General features: G+C 42.2%; 1 protein-coding gene across 2 annotated transcripts; it reads left to right on the top strand.

Annotated features, from left to right (window-relative positions):
- The first annotated feature begins 290 nt into the window (after window positions 1–290).
- LOC106583255 (innate immunity activator protein) lies at window positions 291–17,230 on the top strand. Of its 2 annotated transcripts, none has more exons than XM_082967576.1 (10): window positions 291–414; window positions 7,063–7,192; window positions 8,928–9,061; window positions 11,460–11,582; window positions 11,866–12,079; window positions 12,208–12,261; window positions 12,376–12,655; window positions 13,704–13,859; window positions 14,098–14,824; window positions 16,761–17,230. In XM_082967576.1, exons 2-10 carry the CDS (start codon window positions 7,138–7,140, stop codon window positions 16,851–16,853), a joined length of 1,836 nt encoding a protein of 611 aa, XP_082823702.1. In that variant the 5' UTR covers window positions 291–414; window positions 7,063–7,137; the 3' UTR covers window positions 16,854–17,230. The 2 variants fall into 2 exon arrangements, with proteins under 2 accessions (XP_082823702.1, XP_045561267.2); XM_045705311.2 differs by having other exon boundaries at window positions 292–414; window positions 12,373–12,655.
- Window positions 17,231–17,918: the final 688 nt, after the last annotated feature.

Here is a 17,918-nt window from a genome sequence, read left to right as displayed (position 1 = left end):
ATAAAATGTACAGATAAAATAATGAAAAGGGCTGCCTGGTAGCCTCAGTGAATAGACAGATTTGTAGTTGAACAAGTCATTGTCTATATATTATTTTTTTTGTTTTAATTGATATTTGACTTGAATTTGTGACTGGACTCGACTTTACTTGCTCTTAGAATGCACGACTTAGTCTTGACTCGAGTCTCGACCCGTTCTACTTGAGACTGGACTTGAACCTTGTGACTCAAATAATAGTGACTTGGTCCCACCTCTGCGGACCACTCCCCTTTTGAGTGTGAGTCGTCCTTCTTCTACCTTACTTAAAATCAAGGCAGTTCGCCTTTCAATCACTTCTATTCAAGTGGGGAATACGAGAATAATATTAGTAAGGCAGTTTTCAAGAGTCGACTTTTGAACCAGGTTGATGAAAATGTAAGTGCATTCCCTTTTAATGCGCTTTAACTTTACGCAAAATGCTTTCCGGGGTGTTACATTGAAATGAACAGATAGTTTAACTATTTTTATACAGTCGAAATACTTAGGTTACGTTTCATGATTTAAAAAAAACTGGGTTGATTTTCACTCATTCTGATGGAATTCCCTGTCCTCTATCCTTTACTTGGAGAACCTCGTTGGGATTGAAAAGAGAACATTTGGTGTGTAATGCCCTTTTAATGAAAACTTAACATCTTCGTTTTAGTTGACTCCGTAACCATGGCTATTGGAAGTGTGTGGGAAGTCGTGTAGACATGTTAGATTAAACAGTTTCTTGAAAGTGACGGGGGACTATTGGCTCAATTGTTATACAGTCTTTATGCTTCATACAAGCGACCTGGGGAGATGATGGACACTTGATATGCGCGGAATCAATCGTTTCCTGATTAAAGTCTACGTCAGTATTTCGTTAATGTTTTGTCTTTTGTCTTGTATACTTTATCAATTGGCTTTATTAATATTACGGAGGTTCTAGTCTTTTACTCATGAACAGCCCATTCAGTCTCGGGTAATAAATGATGCCTCTTGTACCCACGCGTCATGAGTTTTATTATAACAAAGTTTATTCCATGCTGTATATTAAGAATTCCCTAATTATAATTATCGTGCTAGCGTTTCCACAAAACCTAACGTGCCTTGCATACTATAGATATGAGATTTAAATGTAATTCCATTATAATCTTTTCGGTCATGCCTCATGCGCTGAAAGTGTATTGCATTTGGATTCAAGCAGTTTCGGGACAATAAACGCATTGTTGTCAATAAGCCTTCAGCACACAGTTGCATCAGCCAATTAAAGCCCTGCTTTTTTTCTCTCTGTCAATCATTGCCTGAACTGAGATTGCAGTCTTAATGACGTGGAAGTTTCACAAACAGCTAGACAATCACAGGAAGCTCCCTAGACTGTATAGCAAGAAGTATGTGTCATACTAGTCAATACGACTGGTGCCACGTTCAAACGCCTGGGAACTCGGAAATCAACAACTTCAGTGCGTTCAAAACAACTGGGCAATTCCAACTCGGGAACTCGGGCCTCTTTCTAGAGCTCTGACCTGAAGATCACTGACCTCGTGATTTGACCTCATATTTTTCATTAGTTCCCAGTTATTTTGAACATTGCATTCAAACTCTGAAAAAAAGAGGTAAAATCATGACGTCAGTGATATTCAGGTCGGGATGTCGGCGCTCTAGAAAGAGGACGAGTTCTCGACTTAGAATTCCAAGTTGGATGACCATGCAAAACGATTTTTCCCAGTAAAAGCTGGACTTCCCAGTTGTCTTGAACGCAGCAATAGTGTATGGATCAAGGTAATGTCACCAGGATCATATCATTCCACCAACTGGCCTCTATCTGAGGGAACCAAATCGGCTGACTCGGCTTCAAGGACATGGTCAATCAAGTTAACATTTGGTTGGAGAAATTCAGTGGACAGACTGAATCTGGCCTAAATGGCCACATGTACTCCTGAATCTCTACCAGTACAGCCAGTAGAGGACAGGCCACCCCTTGGAGCCTGGTTCCTCTAGGTTTCTTCCTAGGTTCCTGCCTTCTTGGGAGTTTTTCCCAGCCACTGCCTCTGCATTGCTTGCTCATTGGGGTTTTAGGCTGTCTGTCTGTGAAGTTGATTGATTAAAATTTGACTGAATTTAGAGCTATCTCTATTGACACTCTCAAGTGTATCACTTTGATCAACCTTTTCCAGGACATAGATTACCGGTAAGACAATACCAGAGAATGTTCCATTTTCGTCTTTATTTGTAGTGCAATTAATAACTTTCTTTATATTTGCCACTGCAAGTTGGATAGTTTGGGATATTCGGTCACTGAACAACAATCAAGCCTCATTTCCTTGCATACAGTGCATTCGGAAAGTATTCAGACCCCTTGACTTTTTTCACATTTTGTTAGGTTACAGCCTTAATCTAAAATGGATTCAATTGTTTTTTTCTCATCAATCTACACACAATATACCCATAATGACAAAGCAAAAACAAGTTTTTAGGAAGGTTTTGTGAATGTATAAAAAATACAAAATTGATATCACATTTACGTAAGTATTCAGCCCCTTTACTCAGTACTTTGTTTGAACATCTTTGGCAGCGATTACAGCCTTGCATCTTCTTGGGTGTTACAAGCTTGGCACACCTGTATTTGGGGAGTTTCTCCCATTCTTCTCTGCAGATCCTCTCAAGCTCTGTCATGTTGGATGGAGAGTGTCACTGCACAGCTATTTTCAGGTCTCTCCAGTCCGGGCTCTGGCTGGTCCACTCAAGGACATTCAGAGACTTATCAAAAGCCACTCTTGCATTGTCTTGGTTGTGTGCTTAGGATCATTGTCCCGTTGTAAGGTGAACCTTTGCCCCAGTCTGAGGTCCTGAGCGCTCTGGAGCAGGTTTTCATCAAGGATCTCTCTGTACTTTGCACTGTTCATCTTTGCCTCGATCCTGACTAGTCTCCCACTTTTTTTTTTTTTTTTTGCAGTTTTACTTTTAGTGTCTTATTGCAGGCAGGCAGGATGCATGTTTTGTTATATTTTTATCCTGTACAAGCTTCCTCCTTTTCACTCTGTCATTTAGATTAGTATTGTGGAGTAACTACAATGTTGTTGATCCATTATCAGTTTTCTTGTCATAAGGTGTATTGGAGGCGAAGTCAGGTGCATGAGAGCAGAGTATAATGAACAGGCGCACTTTATTATAGTTCCAAAAAAACGAGAGCACGACATAAATCAAACACGCTCAAAAAACGGAACATAAAAGTAAAGCGCGTAAACTAACACCACATAACATGAAACAATTACACACAAAACATGATGGGAAACAGAGGGTTAAATACAAGTAGCTTGATTGGGGAAATGAAAATCAGGTGTGTATGGAAACAAGACAAGACAAATGGATATATGAAAACTGGATCGGTGATGGCTAGAAAGCCGGTGACGTCGAACGCCGCCCGAACAAGGAGGGGAGCCGACTTCGGAAGACGTGACATTTCGTCTATCAAAGGTCATTAAACTCTGTAGGCTGTTTTAAAGTCACCATTGGCCTCCTTCCACTCTGGCAACTGAGTTAGGAAGGATGCCTGTATCTTTGTAGTGACTGGGTGTATTGATACACCATCCAAAGTGTAACTAATAATTTCACCATACTGAAATGGATATTCAATGTCTGCTTTTTTTATTTTGACACATCTACAAATAGGTGCCCTTTGTGAGGCATTGGAAAATGCCCATGTACCTTAATAAGCACATTTTTACTCCTGAACTTATTTAGACTTGCCATAACAAAGGGGTTGAATACTTGTTGACTGAAGACATTTCAGCTTTTCATTTTTTATTCATTTGTAAAATGTCTAAAAACATAATTCCACTTTGACATTATGGGGTATTGTGTGTAGGCCAGTGACACAATCTCAATTTAATCAATTATAAATTCAGGCTGTAACAACAGAATGTGGAAAAAGTCAAGGGGTGTGAATACTTTCTGAAGGCACTATCAATGCTTTAAACAAAACATAATGGATAACTAATGTTTCTACAGTTGTTTGCAGGAACAAGGGATACTTGAATAAAGTCAGCCTGCATACATCAATATTCAATACAGATATTCAAAATACAGTTGATGAATTTAAACATGATTACATTAACTCATAATAAGCTTTTGACCTTTTTCGACTGCTCTACTGAATGTATCTAATGTCCTTTCCTTGGCGCTGTTCACACAAGCCATGGAGAGCTCTAGTGAAAGGATGTCAAGGAAGTTTTGTAGCTATTGAGTAATGCTGAGCTTATGTGGAGGCTTCCATCTGGTCACCAGCGTTCTTTTTGCCGCAGTCAGTCCGGACAACGATACTCATTCCTGGGTACTGTAAGACTTAGTGAAGCATCATTGTTCAACTATTTAAAAAAATCGAAACAGAAAATGACTGGGGAGACAGGGAATAGCAACACCTACTATGCTTGGCACAGACCTGGCAACCTGTGACCAAAAAGTCTTCTCACTGCAGAAGTTCCACATGTGCATGTAGGTTCCAATATTTCTTTGAGAACACAACAGACAATTTGGAGTAGGAGCAAGATTAAATTGGCACAGTCAAATAGAATCAGTTAATTAATTTGAATTGTACTGAATGTGATAATTCATATTTCTGGAGGACATTGAGATATTATTCCAGACTCTTTAAGTCTGTATTTTGTTGGTAGTCTTTAAGATAGGCCTATAAAATAATAAGACTAATTGTACAAAAAAATAAAATGTATGAAATGGATAAGAGCGTCTGCTAAATGACTAAAATGTAAATGTAAAATGTAATTGTTGTAATTGTTGTTGGACTGGCCTCTCCTCTCCTGTGTTCAGGCATTCCTCAACCTCTCCCTAAAGTAGCCAGCCCATTAGCTGCAGGCAAAACATTCACCTGATGAAGAACAGTGTGGGTTAGTGTCCCAAATGGCCCCCTACTCCTTATATAGTGCACTACTAGAGCCCTATGGGTCCTGGTCAAAAGTAGTGCACTATATAGGCAATAGGGTGCCATTCAGGACTGAACATGTGAGTTAGATGGTCACAGTGGGAATCCACTCTGGTTTGAACCCTGGTGAGGCTGTGCTGACAGGACGTAACAGGAGGGAATGGCTCAAAGTAATGGGAGGAGTGGCCCTTTTAAGCACCATTGTTTCCTGAGCAAAGTCTCTGGGAATTTAGTTTGACCCCTGTGACTTTCATGGTTGAAGGGTTAAGTGGTTTGTTAGAAGTCTAATCTCTCAATGGTGGATGGATCCCATTAACTATGTCTAAAATTAGATATTCTAATTGTGCTGAAAAGCAACAATTTAGTACTACAGTGGGGGAAAAAAGTATTTGATCCCCTGCTGATTTTGTACGTTTGCCCACTGACAAAGAAAGGATCAGTCTATAATTTTAATGGTAGGTTTATTTGAACAGTGAGAGACAGAATAATAACAAAAATATCCAGAAAAACGCATGTCAGAAATGTTATAAATTGATTTGCATTTTAATAAGGGAAATAAGTATTTGACCCCCTCTCAATCAGAAAGATCTCTGGCTCCCAGGTGTCTTTTATACAGGTAATGAGCTGAGATTAGGAGCACACTCTTAAAGGGAGTGCTCCTAATCTCAGTTTGTTACCTGTATAAAAGACACCTGTCCACAGAAGCAATCAATCAATCAGATTCCAAACTCTCCACCATGGCCAAGACCAAAGAGCTCTCCAAGGATGTCAGGGACAAGATTGTAGACCTACACAAGGCTGGAATGGGCTACAAGACCATCGCCAAGCAGCTTGGTGAGAAGGTGACAACATTTGGTGCGATTATTCACAAATGGAAGAAACACAAAAGAACTGTCAATATCCTTCGGCCTGGGGCTCCATGCAAGATCTCACCTCATGGAGTTGCAATGATCATGAGAACGATGAGGAATCAGCCCAGAACTACACGGAAGGATCTTGTCAATGATCTCAAGGCAGCTGGGACCAATGTCACCAAGAAAACAATTGGTTACACACTACGCCGTGAAGGACTGAAATCCTGCAGCGCCCGCAAGGTCCCCCTGCTCAAGAATACATATACATGCCCGTCTGAAGTTTGCCAATGAACATCTGAATGACTCAGAGGACAACTGGTGAAAGTGTTGTGGTCAGATGAGACCAAAATGGAGCTCTTTGACATCAACTCAACTCGCCGTGTTTGGAGGAGGAGGGATGCTGCCTATGACCCCAAGAACACCATCTCCACCGTCAAACATGGAGGTGGAAACATTATGCTTTGGGGGTGTTTTTCTGCTAAGGGGACAGGACAACTTCACCGCATCAAAGGGACGATGGACGGGGCTATGTACCGTCAAATCTTGGGTGAGAACCCCCTTCCCTCAGCCAGGGCATTGAAAATGGGTCGTGGATGTGTATTCCAGCATGACAATGACCCAAAACACACGGCCAAGGCAACAATGGAGTGGCTCAAGAAGAAGCACATTAAGGTCCTGGAGTGGCCTAGCCAGTCGCCAGACCTTAATCCTATAGAAAATCTGTGGAGGGAGCTGAAGGTTCGAGTTGTCAAACGTCAGCCTCGAAACCTTACTGACTTGGAGAAGATCTGCAAAGAGGAGTGGGACGAAATCCCTCCTGAGATGTGTGCAAACCTGGTGGCCAACTACAAGAAACGTCTGACCTCTGTGATTGCCAACTAGGGTTTTGCCACCAAGTACTAAGTCATGTTTTGCAGAGGGGTCAAATACTTATTTCCCTCATTAAAATGCAAATCATTTTATAACATTTTTGACATGCGTTTTTCTGGATTTTTGTTGTTGTTATTCTGTCTCTCACTGTTCAAATAAACCAACTATTAAAATTATAGACTGATCATTTCTTTGTAAGTGGACAAATGTACAAAATCAGCAGGGGATCAAATACTTTTTCCCCCCACTGTATTAAATGGAATCACTCTCTAGTGTAATGAGACCGTATAGAAGTGTTCTATTTGCATGCTGACTTTAAAATGAATTTTCATGCAGATGGACAATAAAGTATATTGTATCGTTGAAGAAGATGAACATAAATGTGTATTTCTGCAGGGCATTGTGAAAGTGGACTTTCCCCTTCTCCCCCCCCCCCCCCCCCCACCTATGAATACCACCTGACCCACATACATGGAGGGCAAAGAAGTTATCAGTGACACAGACAGTGGCATCATTCTCCACTCTGGTAAGCATCAAGCTACCAAATGACACTAACAGTTATTCACTATAATGGGATGCCTGTAGTGAGACATTAGTCAACATTCTTTCAAACTTGATATGTCATGGGTTGTGGCCTAGAAACCTATTTGTGTTCCAGTTATAACGAAGCAAGCCACACTATTCAAAAGTGGTTTATAATCCTGTTATTTATTATTTTGTTCTCCATTTCTAAGAAAATGCAGTGGCCACTACTAATATTTTCTATAAACCAGTAGCTGAGCTATTGCTGGTCACTTTCTTCACCACATGTCATTTAGTCACACACTGTCTGCTTCCCACAATGGGAGACTATACATACAGACAGAATACATTTTATTGTTGGCATGTTTTCTACTGTTTATTTTCTCCTGGATGGTTGCCGTTCCGGTGCAGTTACTGTGTGACCTCTTTGTTTCCCAGTCACACCTCCGGCGGCTTTCTCTGCTGTCTGTCAGTACCTGCAGGGATTGAGTTGATAATCTCTGAAAGTATGTGACACACAATGCAACTGGCCTGGAGTCATTAGTAGCCCTGTAAATTAACTCAGGGTTGTGTCCCAAATGGCATTCTACTCACTATATAGTGCACTACTTTAGGGTTACCCTTAGTGCACTACTTTTGACCACAGCCCTATGTAGGGAATAGGGTGCCATTTGGGATGCAACCAGTTGTCAGTAGTCACCGGCAGTGCTGGAGAGATGCCTAACTATTCCAGTTGTCAGTAGTCACCGGGAGTGGCAGAGAGACGCCTAACTATTCCAGTTGTCAGTAGTCACCGGCAGTGGCAGAGAGACGCCTAACTATTCCAGTTGTCAGTAGTCACCGGCAGTGGCAGAGAGACGCCTAACTATTCCAGTAGTCACCGGCAGTGGCAGAGAGACGCCTAACTATTCCAGTTGTCAGTAGTCACCGGCAGTGGCAGAGAGACGCCTAACTATTCCAGTTGTCAGTAGTCACCGGCAGTGGCAGAGAGACGCCTAACTATTCCAGCAGTAGAGCAACAACATATTGTTTATCGCCTTGGTTTCACTCACAGGTTGATCCTATCACACTTTCATGACAGTTTCAGTATAAATCAATAAAACAGGGCATTTTCATGGTAGCAGAGTGAGACTATTAAAATGTATGTCAAACAAAAACCAGTGATTGCAAAATTAAACAAACCATAAAATTCTATGCACAAAGAATACTTTTAAGTTTCCACAGAAAATGTAACAAAATGCATTTACTTACAATTTTCAGTGGGAATTTTTGTCATTCTGCATAGAGTTGTATAGTTTTAACTTTCCAATCATTGGTTTTTGTTTGACGTACATTTTAAAGTGAAAAATCTGAGGTTCAGTGTCAATCTGTTACCATGGAATTGCCCAACAGTACAAGTACAGACACTCATTATCTCTCAAAAGAACCTTGTCTTGTCTACTGTAGGTGTCATCTTGGCTCATTATCTTCATCGTTGCTGCTCACGAGTGGGCAGAAACAAGTCAGGATTGGAGCAACATTTTTGTTTGCATTTGTATTGCCACCTTTTCTCGATTTGGACACAGTTTATTCTCTCCAACCAGTTGGGTTATCTGTGTGACACAGCTGCAACCATATGAAATTGACAAGCAAGCATTACCAATTGTAAATGTGCCAAAATATTGTGTCCAGCTATCTATAGCCTTGCTGTTTTCAACCCTGAGATCTTACAGTAGCCTCTTTGTCACTGTGTGTCCAAGGCCCTGATAGTCCTTTCACAATTATGAAGGACGTGATCACTCATACCCGGGCCGTCAAGCTCAAGCATCAGTCACTGGAGGACCGGCTAGAGCTCTGCCTACTGGAGCTGAAGAAACTCTGCATCCGAGAGGCTGTGAGTACCCCTGGATATAGCACATACACTCTCCACTCCATCAGGGTTCAGATCATTTTCCCCATAATATCAGTGTGAATTTCCCCATAATATCAGTGTGAATTTCCCCATAAGTAATACTATGACTGTGATGGGGCAGCAGGTGTTAGAGTGGTTAGTGGTTAGAGTGTTGGGCCAGTAACCGAAAGGTTGCTAGATCGAATCCCTGAGCTGACAAGGTAAACATGTGTCGTTCTGCCCCTGAACAAGGCAGTTAACTCACTGTTCCCTGGTAGGCCGTCATTGTAAATAAGAATTTGTTCTTAACTGACTTGCCTAGTTAAATAAAGGTTCAATAAAAAATGTCAACAGTTACACATTATTTAGACGGGGTGGTTCGTTTCATAGTAGAATAGATGGAGGAGTGACGTTAATCAAGATCTGACAAGGGCAGAGAGGCTGAAACTTAAGCTTTATAAACTAAAGTGCCAGCTAGAACAGTGTGTGTGTTTTTTTTATTCTTTCGAGATGTTAATCAATAATTGCCTGGCAATCAAACTACTTAGCCAATAAAGGCTGCCTAGTCTGAGCTGAAAACATTCTTTGGTTTGGTGCTCTTGACCAATGAGAACACAACTGTTCCCTTTCAGTCAGGCTGATTTGTTGGGACTTCAAGTGAGAGGCAGCCAATGGACCTTAAGTGTCCCTATTATACCACACTAGATTATCTCTCCCATATCTGTCTCAGAAACGAATTCAGCCCTAAGAATGTCACTGTGCCATCCGTCATCGTTACGAGCTATGGGGGAGCCAGTCCCCTGTTCAGCTGCTGTTGAGGGATACATTGAGTGGGTGTACCAAATGACACCCAATTCCCTATATAGTGCACTACCTTTCACCAGAGACCTATGTAGGTAATAGGGTGCCGTTTGAGACGCCACCCAGGTCTGATCATTCTTTTCTGTTGACAATTGGGCGTGGCTCTCCTGTCGGGACTTGTCCTGTCGAGGTGTGCTGCCTAGAAGGCTCTCATAACTCCTCTTCCTGCTCTGAGGAACACGACAGCGACTGAGATCATGAACAGCACTATTGTCTGTGGGGGGATATACACCTTTTATGTAGATTAACTCAAAACAAACACAGGGGGTGTGTCATGTCTGTTCCCAAATGAAATAAATAATATGCACTCTCGCACGCTCAGGTTGAGTGTAGGTTTAGCTAGAGGGCAGGCCAGTTTGGTTGCATTCACTGGGCAGGTGAGGCCCTGAGAATGTGTTGTGAAAGAGTAGGATTCTATGGAAAGGCAGCATTGCCTAACTGACACTTGAGAACGATCTCAAGTGTCATTTGGGAAGCAAAGATTTTTGTACAATATTTCAAAATGAACTCAATGAGGGTTCATCAACCTGGTTGATTTGAAAGGAATGGGGACACATTACCTCACATTACCTTCTTTTCCAACTGAGTGGGCTCAAAGTATTGGGATAGTGACCATTTTTCTGGTTTTGGCTCTGTACTCCAGAACAAGGACTATGCGGTTAAAGTGCAGACTGTCAGCTATAATTTGAGTGTATTGTCATTTTGGAGTCACATTTATTGTAAATAAGAATAGAATATATTTCTAAACACGTCTACATTAATGTGGATGCTACCATGATTACAGATAGTCCTAAATCAATTGTGAATAATGATGAGTGAGAAAGTTACATGCGCTCTAATATCATACTCCCAAGACCTCTCATCATTACAATAACAGGGAGGTTAGCATTTTTGGGGGGTTATGATATTTGTGCGTCTAACTTTCTCACTCATCATTATTCATGATTCATTCAGGACGATCCGTAATCATGGTAGCATCCACATGAATATAGATGTCTTTAGAAACATTGTTATTTACAATAAAAGTGACTGCAAAATGACCCAATACATTATTTACCATTTAATTTATTTTGGGCACAAAATAATCTGAAACACAACCAAAACAAACAGCAAATGGCATCCAACAAGTTTGTAGACTCACAAGCTTGACATAATTATTTTGTGCTAGGAATATGTGACCAAATTCTAAACTTTTGACTACTTTAATAAACATCAGTGAATTTGTCCCAATACTTTTGGTCCCTAAAATGGGGGGACAAGGTACAAAAAGTGCTGTAATTTCTAAACAGTTTACCTGATATGGATGACAATACCCTCAAATTTAAAGCTGACAGTCTGCACTTTAACCTCACTGGATTTAAAATGCTACAATGCCTCAATGCTGGAATCCAGAGCCAAAACAACAAAACGTGTCACTGTCCCAATACCATTGGAGTACACTGTATATTAACATACAGCACATGATTTGTTGTGTTGCATTAAAATAATATGATTCAACACATTTTACTTAAATCTAGTGCCTTCTTTCCATGTCATATAGGAGCTAACTGGTCGGCTGTCTGCAGATTACCCAGTGTTGCCTGGGGAGAAGCCGCCTCAAATTCGCCAACGCATCGGAGCGGCCTTCAAACTAGACGAGCAGAGCATCCCACAGGGAACAGCGGTAAAGAGCCTGACAGGGGTTGGACATGGACACTATTGTCATTTACACTGACTCTCCCTTTAACAGTGGTTGTAAAAGCCCCACACACAGGTGTACTTAATACTGAAGGCCACTCCTGTGGTTCCCCTTAGGGAAAAATTACATTTCTCAATTCAACCCATCGGCCTACCTTCCTTGACACCAATCATCATCAGTCAGGCTTCTGTCATTGTAAGAGCCAGGAAGAGATATTTGATTTTCAGCCATTCACTTCTGCCCAACGTCTTTTTGTTGCTTCTTGTAGGACTCAGAGCTGAACTCTGTGGAAGCTGAGTTATCTCTTCAGCTGCAGATATACAAAGCGGCCCGAAGACTGTGCCATGAGGAACACCTCAGCAAGGCGGTGAAGAGAAGCCGGTTACAGCAGTGCAAGCGTGAGGAGAAGAAAGTCAAACAACTGCAGGAGACAGCATTTCAGCTGTCTTCACCACGGCCAGGCTGCATCAGCACACGGAGAGGTGAGTGACGATCTACTGGCCGACTAATAAAACAACATTAACATCTCTCCTCTCTGATCTGAGAGGAATGTAATTCCAGTGCCATTCCCGTGGAAAAATACGGTTGTTTGCTTTGCTTTTGTTTCCAGATCAGGGCACTTCTGATGATAGCTCTCTGTCCAATTCGGCGCTGCTCGATGAAGGTTAGAGAGTTACTAAGCAAAAATGACTCTTGTGAAAGTTGTATAGATAGACATGCTCTGACAATAGCACCAGAGTACTGTCTTAACTTCATTATTTATGTTTTTCTCCAGAAGAGCTGATCAGTCAGTCATCTCAACCATCTGTGGAGGCCCCTCACCCAGGAGGACCAGCAGACCCTCCCCAGCCCCCCCCAGGCCCCTCACACCTCCCTGGGCCTACCCTCCACCAGCCAACCCATACTACTCCAACTCTGGAGGAGTTACAGTCCAGCTTCAACACCAACCTGGAATTGGAGCCCCCTCCCATCGAGCACTCCCCTTGGACTGAGTCTAGTCTGGACCAGCCTTACCAGAAGACCAAGAACAATTCACACTTGTATAGCAGCAAGTCAAGGTAAAGGCCAAGGGAGAACCCAGCGTGCCTCCTGTAATTTTATATTAACACTACCCTTTAATTTATTGTACAGGAAAGCCCAAGAATAGCCATAATGGAAGCCACACGGGTTGGTGAAACCTCTCTTATATACAAGCCATTATGTAGCCTAATGTAAGATTGCCTTGACTTTTTGAATTAATGAATTTGTAGTGCTCTAAGCTTCATAGTTGAACTCAAATACAGAGTATACCAAACATTAGGAACACCTTCCTAATATTGAGTTGCACCCCCAATCCCCCCACACACTTTTCTTCGGGGCAGGGACTCTACAATGTTTCGAAAGCGTTCCACAGGGATGCTGGCCCATGTTGACGTCAATGCTTCCCATAGTTGTCGAGTTGGCTGGATGTCCTTTGGATGGTGGACCATTCTTCATACACATGAAACGTGAAAAACCCAGCAGCGTTGCAGTTTTTGACAAACCGGTGCACCTGGCAGCTACTACCGTACCCCATTCAAAGGCACTTAAATCTTTTGTCTTGTCCATTCACCCTCTGAATGGTGCACATACACAATCCATGTCTCAATTGTCTCGAGGCTTAAAAATCTTTCTCTAACCTGTCTCCTCCCCTTCAACTACACTGGTTGAAGTGGATTTAACAAGTGACATCAATAAGGGATCATAGCTTTCACCTGGTCAGTCTAAGTTAGTGTTGTTAATGTTTTGTATCCTCAGTGTCTACAAAATATGCTTTGGCAGCACTTCTCTGCAACTTAAACTCCATTTGATATTTAAAAAATGAGTTCCTTTTGAAGTGGTTTTGATTAAGTTGGCATTAAGGCTTACCTTGTTATTTCGGGGAACATTCTGATTCAGTCACAACTTGTCTTTGAGTGGCAGCGCAAATAGACTGAGATAAGGGCACATGGAACAGGTTTAAGCATGGAAAGCACATGCACTCATTTGGCCCCTTCATGGCCTGTTTTCCATCTGAATGATAACATCTTCAGGGTTTAGTCATTAACCCACTTATCTCTCCTTCCTGTCCATGTTACCTTTCTGCAGTAGTCCAGCCGTGACCCCTGTGTTGCCTCCAGTGGAAGCCTGTTATGAAGACACTGCTCTGCCTCTGCAGTTCTCCCATCTCAGACTGTGCCCAATCCAGTCAAACAGCGCCCCCTCCACCCCAGAGATGCACCTTCGCCGTCAGATTTCTCTCAGGTCAGCACATTTTTTTATATTTACATTTTGGTATTTTAGCAGACCCTCTTATAGAGCAATTTAGTCAGTTCATTCAAATAAGGTAGGTAAGACAACCACATATCACAGTCACACAGCACCACCACACACTGTCCCCACACTGCTTAAATCTTGAAACTGTCTCACTTTATCTTACAAATGATTTTCATTTTGTACGGTTTTGGCCTAGTTTGTAATGCTTCTATGTGATATTTTACAGGCTTCCCAACAGTGAGCCTCCGTTGAACCTGGATAAGGACCGGGGTCGTACCCGTGTTCCCAGGAGGCTACTGATGGATTACGTGGTAACGTCTCCATGCGAGTCCCCCGTCCAGAGGGGAGGCTACAGAAACCCCATTTACCACTCCAGCTCTGAGACTGAGGACAGTAACTCTGAACACTCTGCCCCATCCTACACTAGTTCGCTGTGTCGTGAGATGCCCTGTGACCTGCCATGGCAGTGTCAGCCCACCTATAGGTACCAGTCCAGCCCCAACGACAATCGTGGACCAATGGCCTACCCCCCAGGCCCTGGCTTCTACCAAACTCACCAGCACCAGTCCACCCCCAGCTTCCACAGGGGTTACTATGACCACGGGATGGTCTACCCTTCAGAGATGGACATGGCCAGGCTGTATCACGGCCCTCCATCCCCCTGTCACTCCAGCCGATATGAGCACTGGTATGAGGAGGCCCCTGTGCACCCCCAGCGGGCTCTCATGTCCCTGCCCCCCCACGTCAGACTGTCCCGCGCCCCCTCGCTCAGAGAGTACCCCCACCACCCCTCCAGAGGCTTCCCCCGGCAGGTGGTAAACGAGGAGCTCAAGTCATGGCACCAGCGCAACCAGTTCAGACCTCACTCCCTGGACCGACAGACTGCGATCAGGGTGAGGAACGTACCTGGCCGCGAGTCACCTCTCTCCCACCACCACAAGTACCCTGAACAGGTAAACAGCCACGACACCACTTCACTCACTACATGATTACAATGTAGTTGCGCCCAATCTTAAGTTATTGCCTTTGCGGAATTACTGTCAGCACCACCCTAATAATGAATATCACTGAAGTATAACAATCTTTATTTATCCTTATTTTACCACATAAGTTGACAGAGAACATATTCTCATTTACAGCAACAACCTGGGGAATAGTTACAGGGAAGAATGAGCCAATTAGAGGCTGATGGTTAGATTGGGAATTTAGCCAGGACACCAGGGTCCCTAATCTTTGATAAGTGCCATGGGCTCTTTAGTGACAACAGAGAGTCAGGACACCCTGTTAAAGCCAGCAGGCTTTAACAAGAGAAGGGCATTTCTAATCAGTTAAGATGATACTGAGGTGCTGTGTCCAGGCCTTTTTGCAAGTTCCATGGAATCAACAGAATTCTTTAAAATGTTTGTGCCGTATGTTAATACAGTCTTTACAAGCCAACTTACTTTGTGTTCTACTGAACTGTGTGAGTTTGGCAATCACACCTGACACACAAACAAGTATTACCTCCGTGAACTAGTAAGCACACTATGACAAAACGCAACTGTTCAATGATACTTGTCTCAGCACGTTTTATGACTTCCAATGGTTCTTTTGAATTGTTCAGGAACCACTGTTCACACAATATTGTTTTTTTCTGGTCCCATTGTCCAAGGGCAATATTCACGCTCGCTGAATTGCATTGAGAGAGAAACTATGATACACTTTGTGTACATCACAAATGGCACCCTATTCCCTATATAGTGCACTACTTTTGGCCAGAGCCCTATGGGCCCGGGTAAAAATAGTGCACTATATAGGGAATAAAGAGCCATTTGGGACAGACACGGTTTTCCAGTCCCGCCCCATGGCCTCCTTACTGCTGTTTTGTCAGCCTCAGATAACTCGCACACTGTGCGTCATAAAACGCTGCGAATGACCCTGAGTTTCGCTTCAGGACGAAGCCTATTTCGTTACATACTTTATCAATCTAAAATTAACCTCAAAATGCCTGATAAAGAACTGCCACTTATATTAACTACAATTATTTGTCATCTTTTGAGCTGATACAGTTTAAGAAAATCTATGGAGGCAAGTGGTGAGTCAATGTGATCTTGAGACATTGAAATGGTTATAATATGAGAGGCAATTGGTATCCTGAGTTTTGTTGATCTCTCCAGAGGGCAAGGCATGGGAAAGGTCTTGCGTAAGTGTAAAACCCAGGTGCCACATTCCTGTATCGTTTTACTGTCTTTACTCTTCAGCGACGATTTATATCGCATGGGGTTCAAAACGCATGGGCAGCTGTAGTACAGTAGGGGATCTAATATTTCTCAGTAGCTTTTGGGTTGAATATTTCTCAGTAGTAGTGGTGACCATTCTATATTTGAGGGGAGGTTCTGATCACAGAAAGTAAACCACGCAATGTCACGCTGAGTCACAGTGTGGTTCACTGTAGAGAAAAACACCACACCCTTGTTGTGGATCAGCTGCTAAAAACATAATGGCTGAACTCAAATTAGGTTTTGATTTGGTTTGAACGTTTATGACCTTCTCATTATGGAGCTCTAAATGGTGAAGTTATACCGCACAGTGCTATGTACTGTACTTCCTTTAACATCACATTTGTGTCTCCAACTTCCTTGTGTTGTGAGAACTGAGTAATATTGCTGCTGAGGGCACAGTCTCTGCTGTCACTCCTGGCCCTTAAGGGTTGCAGGGAACCACAAGCAGAAATATCATTGAGCTTGTATCGCACGGATCTACTTTGTTGCCTTCTTTCCATACTGTGACCTTCCAATAATGTTATTGCTAGTGATATTTAAAAGTATAACTCTGTTAGTACTGACTTGGTAGACTTGACAAACCAGATGTTGAAATAAATGTTCCCTGTTTTTGTTATTCTGCCTGCAGGCTCCCCAGAGACAGGTCCTCCGGAGGGCAGCGGATGGGACCCCGGTGCAGTGGTTTGTGGGTGACGAGTCAGAGCTCATCAGTCAGGTGTAGGACTAGGGAGAGGGCCCCAAGTGCCACACCCTCTCTGGAACACTGACCTCTGCCCCCAGCCCACAAAGCCCTATTTATTAATGAATTTATTACACCAATGGACCTGGTGCAGATATGAGATGAGGGTTTATACCATTGACCTCAACATGTTACCCGGGCAACAACAAATGATCAACTGAAGGCAGGAAGTAACAGACCACAATGCTAAAATTGTGCCTCCTCTTTACTGTGAAAGAGCTACTGTTTTGAACATTAATTCATAGTTAGCTTTTTTTTTGTACGGATCTGTTTAGTACGATGAAAAATGTTTCTAAACTGTTTTTCTAAAAGAAAATGTTTCTCTGTAGAAGTTAATAAATAAAGATTTATACTGTTAATCCTGTCAGTGTCATTCTGTTATGAATGTAATTTTCTTCAGAGTTGGGAATTCAATTCCAACAGGAATGTGGACCAGTCTTTTGTTTCATAGGATCAGAATAAGTACCAGTATTATTTTTGTCATCAATCGGCCATTCAGCAATTTCAGATGCACTATCCTTTATCAATTTACTATTTACCTGGCAAACATTTAGAGCAAAAAGCTACTTGAATGGCAACCGAGTTCAACTGATGCCTTTATTTCTTACCTTTTGCCACCTGGTTGTGGACGTTAATTACGCCATTGATAAACCATTTTATTATGCATATGAATACACTTTCTGTACATGGATAAATGATCATTCAAAGTTGTACTATTTTACTATGGATGTCACATTGAACAATACATACCACAAAACACAGCGATCCTATATGTAATTATCTCATATTGTTCCACGTATCCTATGAATGATATTAATAGTTGTACTGATCTGTTATCAGGTTCTGGCCTTTTTCTGTTTACATAAGATTGTAATTTAGCTGGATGGCTAAAACTGGCACTTTTACAGTAATGTTGATTAATGTGCACAGTCCCTGTAAAACTAAATGTAATAAATTAAAATATTTGTTTCAATAAATAAAGTTCGTATCTCTGAATGTCTTCTGAAATGTATCAATGTTATTTGTTGCCAACTCATGATTGGACCT

The sequence above is a fragment of the Salmo salar genome, chromosome 22, assembly GCF_965601325.2.
Source record: "Salmo salar chromosome 22, fSalSal1, whole genome shotgun sequence".
Lineage (NCBI taxonomy): Eukaryota > Metazoa > Chordata > Actinopteri > Salmoniformes > Salmonidae > Salmo > Salmo salar.
Note: the sequence above shows the minus strand (reverse complement) of the source record. Positions and strands in the feature narration are given on the sequence as shown.